This window comes from Helobdella robusta (assembly GCF_000326865.2).
Source record: "Helobdella robusta unplaced genomic scaffold HELROscaffold_8, whole genome shotgun sequence".
NCBI classification, from domain to species: Eukaryota; Metazoa; Annelida; class Clitellata; order Rhynchobdellida; family Glossiphoniidae; genus Helobdella; species Helobdella robusta.
Genome location: NW_008705459.1, coordinates 5,726,668 through 5,736,364, shown reverse-complemented (window position 1 = coordinate 5,736,364; position 9,697 = coordinate 5,726,668). Strand labels below are relative to the sequence as shown.

Genomic DNA, 9,697 nt, shown 5'->3' with positions numbered 1-9,697 from the left:
AAAAATTTTTTTTTCTTTGTCATCTTGTGTTTGGCGTGCTTTGCTGTATGCTACGCTACATCCCACGTTCAACATTATTCTTCATTTTCTTTCATTCACGCTCTTTTTTTTACTCTGTTCATTTGTTTATTTGTTTAATTTTTATGATTTTTTTTTTATTTTTTGATTTGTTCGTTTGTTTGTTTGTAATATTTTTCTGCCGTCTTATCGAGCCTTGCACGCTTTAAAGATTTGTAGATTGTAAGATGATAGAGATAGAGAGAAAGAGAGGAGAGAGAGAATGCAAAAGATAGAGAGAGAGAGAGACAAATAAAAGAGAAAAATTAGAGAAAAAAACGAAAAGCGAAGAAAAAGAGATGAAAAAAAGTAAAAAAATAATAAAATATGAAGATTGAACGAAAAACGTAGTTAATAAAAACTGTCGCAGATAGAAAAGCGATAGATAAAAAGATAACGGTGAGTAAAATAAGAGAGTGAGAAGAGAGGGTGACTGAGAAGAGAGATAGTGGGTGAGAAGAAAGGGTGACTGAGAAGAGAGATATTTAGGAAGAAGAGAGAGTTACTGAGAAGAGAGATTGTGGGGGGGGGGAGAAATCAAGATGGAGCGGATTGGTTTGTTTGATAGCAAGAGAAGAGAAATTATGGGATTATGCAAGAAGGTGTCAAAGAAATCATCCGAAGTCAGATGATGGAGATGCTGCTACTGTAGCTGCTGCAGATTAAGTTGACTAGGGCATGCTAGCATGCGATGAGGATGGTGATGAAGATGAAGTTGGTGATGATGATTAATGATGATTATGACGATGACAACGAGGACGATGGTGGCGATAAGAATGAACTGATGATTACGATGATGATGAAGATGGCTACTATGATGATTATCGTCAAAAAATTTGTGACATGATGATGACATTACGATAGCGATGATGATGATGATGATGATGATAATGATGATGATGATGATGATGATAATGGTTACAGTAATATTAAATTATAATAAATTAGAATTAGATTATAATAAAAATAATAATAAAAATAATTATTATTTCGTCTTTACACTAATGATGCTGCATTTGTATAAATGGAGCTTATTCATCTCAAATATCGATCTTCAATCTCATAGTTCAATTCTTTTGAGTTTGCGTAAACCAGTATAATTTTCGCCATTCTGGGAATAAAGTATTTAAATTATTTTTATTTATTATGCTTTTTATAATTAGGCTTATTTATGATTTTATAATTAGTTTTTATAAATTTATTATGATTGTAATAATAATTTTCAAGGTATGTTATGTATTTTAATCATTCCGTTAGCAGAAGTGTTTGATTTCACATTACACAAATTTTTTCTATAGAGATGACAACATTATCAGTTGGTTGAAATATACTAACTAATTCGTTGTAATCATGGATTAATAAAGTTGTAATTTAATGTAAGTATGCAGTAATCTATTGTTTTTGTAAAAAAATTAGTTAGGATTAAGACTAGTATTTTCTGTAAATACGTAATAACTTATTGTAATTAGGAGATAGTTTTTTGTAATCAAGCAGTATTGCGTAACAAATTGTTGTGGTTATGTAGTAATTAGATTCAATTATGTGTTAATTTTTTGGTAATTACACAGTGGCAATTTGTAGTGGCGTGTAGTAATTAGGTGGTTAACATGTAGTTGTTGTTGCTGCTGCTGCTGCTGCTTCTGCCGTGTTTTAGTAGATAAGTCGTAGTGGGATTGCTTATTTGGCATCGGCTTTGCGGTTTTCGTGGCTCTTGTGATTGCTGTTGTGGTTGTTGTTGTGGCTGTTTTGTTTGTTGTTGTGGCTGTTGTGGTTGTTGTTGTGGCTGTTTTGGTTGTTCTTGTGGCTGCTGTGACTGTTGTGGCTGCTTTTGTGGCTGCTGTTGTGGTCGTTGTAGTTGTTATGGTTATAGCTGCCGGCGTGATTGATGCCAGTATTAACATAAAGTTATTGTTATTCAGTGCCGGCGAGATGCACTGATCCAACCAATGAATTTGGCAACGTAGATAAACGAAATTAAACGAACATTATTCTACGACAGATAGAACAACAAACACTGTATAACCCGAAATAATACTGTTTATTTTGTTATAAACACACATAAACATACATAACATAAATAGAATAAACACTGCGTATAAATGCATATACATAGAAACGAACACAGACAAATCGAATGCATGGTGATATTTAACTAATGTTAATAGTTGCACCACTCATAACATGAACACGTAACTCACATTAATGCTATTAAACAAAATAAAACATAAGCAAACTTCTCCAAACAAACAAACAAACAAACAAGATGAAAAATAGTATGAAAAATAATACACGATGTTTTTGCAACAAGTACACTAACGCGAGGGCTGATGATTAATTCGCAATCAATTATCCAAGAGGGCAAAAAAGTCAAAATTTTTCTCTTTTTTTCCAGGAAAAGACCTTTTTTTTATAAAAAAAACAACTATTGTTAATTTGCTCTTTGAATTTAGAATTTTTTTTCTGTGAACATTGGAACAAAAATCGGAAAAAAAATTTTGTCCTAGAGAAATGTTTTAATGTATTTTTCGTTGTCAGTTTTCAAAACTGTCGTTGTTTTGGGAGCAATTTAGAATTTTTTTAGTGAAATAGAAAACTGATGAAAATCAGCAAAAGACATTTGTAAAATGCAAAAAAATATTTTCTCATTTTCATAAAATTTTCGCTAAAAATATTCAATGAATGAATTTGATAAAAATAAATTGAATAAACCAGACCGATATATTGAATTTTTCTCCACACCACAGAACCACGTGATGGCGACAAGCCACCCGACCACCTACTACCAGCTGCGAATAGCAGTCGACGTCACAAACTGCTTTCATCTGCTCAACTTCAGCGTCAACGTCATCCTCTACAGCATCATCAACGTCAAATTTAGGAGAACAATCAAGAAATTATTCTTCAGCAGGTGCTGCAATAGCAGGTCGCTCACACGTGAAGCTCATTCAGCAGCTTTCACCGCGGCTCCCCTCACTGCAACCACAGTCACTGCAACCGCTTCTAGTACTATTAATGGATGCAAACATCTAACGAGGAGGTGCGATAATGCTCGTCTGAGAGGCGATGGAGATGATGCACAGAGAAGGAATTTCGGTGGTCTTGGAAGCTGCCTCAGCTGCGGCTGCTTCGGATTTTCCATCCGCGCTTGCGTCAGATAGTTTTGTTGCTAGATTCAATCGACTGTTTTGTAAGTTTTTCGTGCTTGATTTAAAAAAATATATATTAAAATAAATGTTCACATCTCGCTAAGTTTTACATTATAAAATCAAGGTTGAAGTTATTTTGAAAAATTGTTTCCTACTATATTCTATCCTTGCGAAATTTTCCATCATATAAAAAATTACGAGATTTTAATATTTAAATTACAGCAATTCATTTACTTATTCAAGTTTTTTACTTATATGATTGATATTCATACTTTTGTTCGTTCAACTGTTCGTCAGGTGATGACGGACATTACCACTGAAATGTAAAATAATGATTTTAGTGATGACGACGACGACAACGACAATGATGGTCTCACTGAGGATGATGATGATGATGATGAGGAGGAGGAGGAGGAGGAGGAGGAGTATGAAGATGATAATGTCAAAAATTGATATTGTCTTGCGCTTGTCACAATTTTCTTTCGGGGAAAGAAAAAAATCTACATCCGTAAACAACACCGAGATGATGAAGTTGAAACAAAATAATACTACTTCTTCTACTACCATCACCACTACTACTGCAGCTACTACTACGACAACTACTACTACTACTACTACTACAACCACTAATACTACTACCATTATTGTACTACAACTACTACGATAACTACTACTACTACTACTACTAATAATAATAATAATAATAATTATAATAATAATAATAATACAACCGCTACTGTTGTTGCTGCTGCTACTGGTTCCAGCAATGATAATGACGATAATATACTTCAAGAACAATATGACGGTGATCGTCTTCTTTATAATAATAAAAATAATTGTAATAATAATAATAATAATAATGTTAATAAAAAGAATAATAATAACAATATCGAGATGGTGATGATGGTGATAATGATGGATAGCTTACAAAGCTGTTGTTAATTGAATAGCCGGCAAATTAATTAAGTGGAGAATATCACTTAGAAGAACGTCGTTGGCCTAAAAAAAATCTCTCAAGCTTCACGTAAGACGGCTGTGTAAGAAAATTTTTGTATTTCTTAATTGTTTTGGTATGTTTTGTACAAAAATTTTTGTATTTCTTGATGGTTTTGGTATGTTTTGTACAAAATTTTTTGTATTTCTTGATGTACTTGGTATGCTGTGTACGAAAATTTTGGTATTTCTTAGTGGTTTTAGTATGTTTTGGTTATGGTTTGTATTTTTTCGTGTTATAATTTTTATGATATTCTTTTGTTTTTTATAATATTAGATTTGATTAGTACCGGTATTTGGTGCATTTTGTATGATTTGGTAGTTTTTTGTAAAATTTATTAGGGAATTTGGGTTAGTATTAATCTTTTTGTATAAGTTATTTTTTTTGTCTTGTTTGGTTATTGCTAGGAATACTTTTTCATCATCGTTATTGTTATCACAAAACATTTTATCATAATTTAATTTTTCTTTTATTTTCATTTTCTTACTAGCACCTCATTACCTCTAACGATATACATACAAGTAACGTACCTTCATCATTAGAACATCGCAATAGTCATTCAATTTAATATCTTGTTCAAAATTTTTAAAAAATTTTTGATTGTTTTGTTTAAGCAAGGAGTGGTAGGTGATCATTCACTTATACACGTTTAATTTTGTTTGCTTTATTTTCTTCGTAATTTGACAAACTCAAATGGCGTGTGTATAAAAACATAAATATGCGTGTGTGTATGTGTATGCGTGTTTATATCGGTGTGTGTGTATTTGTGTGTGTTTGTGTGCATGATATTAATGATAGTACGTAATTATTTTCCTGTAGTTTTTTAAAAGGTAGAGTTTGTTATAATATTTAACTTTAATGAGATTTCAAAGTAGCACATCAATACACGAGCTTGAAGTTTAATGACGGAAAGAAGATATTCTTAGCGATGAAAACTCGAAACACACACACAAACACACACACGCACATACGCATACACACGTACACACATGTTTTTAAATATTATACATATGTATATATAATATATACAAACATACATGTGTATGTACATCAATAGATATGACAATTTGCATTACAAAAAACTGTATTGATTTTATTAATATATGCATTGAAAGTACATAAAAAATATAGATTATGATATCCAACTCTCCTTCTAGATGCTGGATTGTATTGACGTATTTGCCTAATTACTATAAACATGCTAATAAAGGAATGATGACGACGAAGACAAAATTAATAATAATAATAATAACAGTAATTTATTTTATTAATAATATAGTGATATTATTATTTTATTATTTCTTTTACTATTTGCGTGATTTTGTCTTGGCTTTTTTTACCAGTCTTTGTGAATAGTTAAGTTATTCTGTGGTATATCTCTACATCTTTCTATACATCTATACCATAAGAACATAAGTAACATAACATATACACTCACACACACACAAACACCCACACATACAAACACAATCACAGATACATACACATATATATATATATAATGTACATATTAATCTTCTAGTCTTTTCATTTGCTTATGTATAGTATGTTGTATGTATCATTGTGTTTGTATGTGTAATAAAATTATATACATAAATAAATTGTGTTTATGCTGTACGTATTGAGGTGTGTGCGTGTGTATGTGTACGTGTTTGTATATTGCTATTTGTCTATTTAGCATGTAATTAAACTTTTTATCGTGCGAACGAAATTTTAATTTTTACGTTCCAAGGTTGGCATAGCACATGGGTTTTTATATGCATGCATGCGTTTATGTAGGTTCCAACGCGTAAGTATACACGTTTGTGTGTGTGCGTGTGTGCGTGCGCGCGTGTGTGTGTGTTTGTCGTCTGCATGTGTGTGTGTGTTGTGTGTGTGTGTGTGTCGTCGGGACCTTGGGGAGTTTTTCGCAACTGCTGTCTAGAAAGAAGAGAAATGAACGAATGGTTGAATGAATGTATGGTTGGATGGATGAGTAGAATGGGGAATGAATTAATAAATGGATGGATGGATGGTTGAATAAATGGATGGATAAATTAATGAATGTATGGAGGTGTCAAAGGATGAACTGATGGATGAGGGGATGGATGGGCAATCTGTTGGATGAAAGAATGAACAAATGAGCAAACAAGAATAATTTAATGAATAAACAAATTAATAAACAAAGTCGTAATGGTAGCGGCACCACTGACTTCCGATCTAAATAAATCATCAGCTGAACCTCCTTCCATACATCCATAATCATTGTAATGATATGATCGTGATGCCTTTGTGTCAGGCGATGTTTATATTCATGTACGATGAAGTTTATTATTGTTGTTGCTAGTGCCTGTTGTGCGCTGGCAGATGATGACATCTTTAGAAATGACGATGATGTGATGATGAAGAAGATGATGACGGCGATGATGAGGATGCTAATGATTACGATGACAAAATTTCAGCAACTGAGTTTTAAGTAGATATTGTTATTAATACTTTATACATTGCCGCAATCTTTTTGCAAAAAAGTATCTAGTAACACAATGTGTTTCTGTGTATGTGCAAGAGAATGTTTGTATATGTGTGTGATTGCGTGTGTGTTTGTGAGTGTGTATATATGTATGTGTGTGTTTGTGTATGTGTCTTTGTGTCTTTCTTTCTGTTGTTTGAATATTGTTTATAGACGCGTAACACAAAGTTCTTTCTAAAAATCTTAATGTAAAATGTACCGTGAAATTGAACAGATTTTTAAAAAATTGCTTTATTTTTATCAGATTCCGAAAATTCCGATTCTGATTTTTGTACTTGAAACAACATGGTTAGCAGCAAAACATTAGCAAATTGTTTGTGTTTGAATGTGTGTGTGTGTATGTGTATGTATGCGTGTGTTTTTTTGTATGTATAGGTTCGTGTGTTTGTTGGTGAAAACACAGCATCATTCCAGTTCATCTAAACTATCTTCTAATTCAAACAACGTTTTAATTTCAATGTGTAAAATTTTTCTAATGGACATTTGTTTGAATTAAAGAGAAAAAATTTTTGTTTCTTTTTCTCGAAAGTAAAAAATGCATAAATGTAGTCATGAAATTAAAAAGTTAGAAGGACTTTACGCCCATAAATATTAAACTCTCTCACACGAACATTCTCTGATGTAAATTAAATTAAAATATTTGTAGAATTTTAAAAAATGCTCAAGAAATGGTGATCATCATTAATCAGATCACGTCAATAACAGGAATGGTATGATAGTTGCAGAGTTACGAGACTTTCAAACCCTTCCAGTCGCCCGCGTTTTTTCGCATTTGACTTGAAATAAATTTTTTCCCAAAATGAACATTAATCAAGTTGTCCGTCAGATATTTTAAGCTCTGCGGAAATACTTGAATCGTTAAATCTTAAAAATATAAGAAAAAATGAATAATTATATTTTGTTAGTACAAAAAATAGGCAAACGACCATCAATCTTTTCAATCTATCAATCTTTTCAAGTTATCTACACGTGAATCAATAATATATGAGTTAGTTATTGATAATATAAGTAAGGCAAACTAATAAGAATAATCTCGTCAATTGTTTTTATTGTTATTATTACTGTTTTTATTGTTATTCTCGCGTGTCGAAGCTTTTAAAAGACCGGATACAGACGGGATCTAGGGCAAAATGAAAGCGGAAATATTTCAGGAGTAGCTCCAGGAAAAATATTTTATGAGCAATTAATGACAATGCTAGTATTATTGGATTGATGTCGTGGTGTTGGAGTAATATTGGACTGATTTCATTTCTCTTGTACAGCTCTGTACCGGACACAGAGGTGATAAATGACCGGAACAATTTATAGAGAGTGGACGTGGAGTTGTTATATTTGTTGGAACCTCTATGGAACTGAAGACATATCTGTGACGGACGGTTACAAAATTACGTGTTTTACGTTGATTAATTTAACGAACGATCAAAATATTGTGAAAAAAAATGAATTTCTTAAACGATGTGAAGTTTCAACATCAAAATAGTTCTATATTTATATCACAAAATTATCTCTACTACTACTTTTATAAAGTTCAACAGTACCCTTTAACAAGTTGGGTGACTACACCTTGTGACTCAGATCAAGTATATTATATATATATATCAATGAGTATGTATAATATGTATATCTATCCATGAGTAAGAGAGATAATTTTAAAAGAACCAATGAAAACAGCGGGAAGCAGATTGTTCTGTAAGTTGATTAACCGTGATGACAAAGTAATGGAAATGTGATTGATATATCATATATTTTCATGCTCAGGAAAATGAGTACCACATGAATCTAGTAATATACTACCAGCTTAATTCGCTATATCAGGGCGATATTCCAAAAGTACAAAACTATACTAATATGCATAATGGTATATTTATTTCGTCGATTCAAAATACTATGCATCAAAAAACTTTGACTTTTCAATGATAAAATTATACATTTTTATATTCAGAAGATTGAGTACTACATGAAATTATTATAAAACTATCAGTTTAGTTCACTATATCAGCGCTACGTTCTGAAAATTGAGCTATAGTGCGTAGTTCATAATGATAACTATTCGCTCTTGATGAATATTTTTGTCTAAAAACGAAGTTTTACTAATTTTTAATAGCAACCCCGATCATACTGGAGAGGGTCATGCCTTTTCCCACTCTCGTCCCCTATTTGACCTGCCAATGTAATTTACACATATATATAATATATATATATATATATATATATATATATATATTACATATATATATATTCTATATATGGTATTTTACACATAACTAAAATAAATATAACGGCCTTCGCTCACTTTTAACGGTCGAACAAGGAGCTTACTTCCGGAAGAGATTTGGAGGGTGATTTATTATCGTTCGAGTCAAGAGTCGGGCTATTTGACATGCTTGGATTATTGGCTTACGAAATTGCAGGGATTTTAACGAGCAAGCTATATAAAATATTTACTTGACTTAATATGCTTAAAACATTGTAGTAATTCTCTTTAATTTTATTAAATAAAATTATGATTTTATTAAATAAAATTATGTATTATTAAATTATTGTTGTTAATTTGAATACTGAAGCCGAAGGTTGGCTTAGTTGAACTAAAGTCACCCTTTTTTACACTATTCGATCATGTTAAAAAGTTGTTTGCTCATGAAATAAACGGCCTAAATAGATCAAAATTGTTATTTGAACAACTATCTTCATTATATTCAATGAATATTTTACATTCTGCTGGTGCTCATAGAAATTATGGTTGCTGAAATCATACGTTGGCTTACTGCAGTGGCTTACTGGGTCTCATACAACAGTGTCGTGGCGATAAGTCAATATATTCATTTCACAATTATTTTTGTCAATATAAAGAAAGAAATTGCTTTTGTCTGGTAAAATACAGTGGCCAAGTAAAGCCGTATGTTGACTTAATCGGATTTTTTTTTTCATATATACAATACTATGAGATCAATCAATCAAACAACCAACCATTCATTCAATCAACTAATCAAC

At 31.6% G+C, this 9,697-nt stretch overlaps 2 protein-coding genes across 2 annotated transcripts; one reads left to right on the top strand and one right to left on the bottom strand.

Moving 5' to 3' along the window:
- Positions 1-599: 599 nt before the first annotated feature.
- HELRODRAFT_165899 (hypothetical protein) lies at positions 600-3,215 on the top strand (the record flags this gene model as incomplete). Its single annotated transcript, XM_009032366.1, has 2 exons — positions 600-680; positions 2,802-3,215. The coding sequence occupies 2 exons, from the start codon at positions 600-602 to the stop codon at positions 3,213-3,215; spliced, it is 495 nt and encodes a 164-aa protein (XP_009030614.1).
- A 4,564-nt stretch (positions 3,216-7,779) lies between these two features.
- On the bottom strand, positions 7,780-9,088 carry HELRODRAFT_165898 (hypothetical protein; the record flags this gene model as incomplete). The annotated part of the gene is made up of 2 exons (XM_009032365.1): positions 7,780-8,070; positions 9,026-9,088. The coding sequence occupies 2 exons, from the start codon at positions 9,086-9,088 to the stop codon at positions 7,780-7,782; spliced, it is 354 nt and encodes a 117-aa protein (XP_009030613.1).
- Between the last annotated feature and the right edge of the window lie 609 nt (positions 9,089-9,697).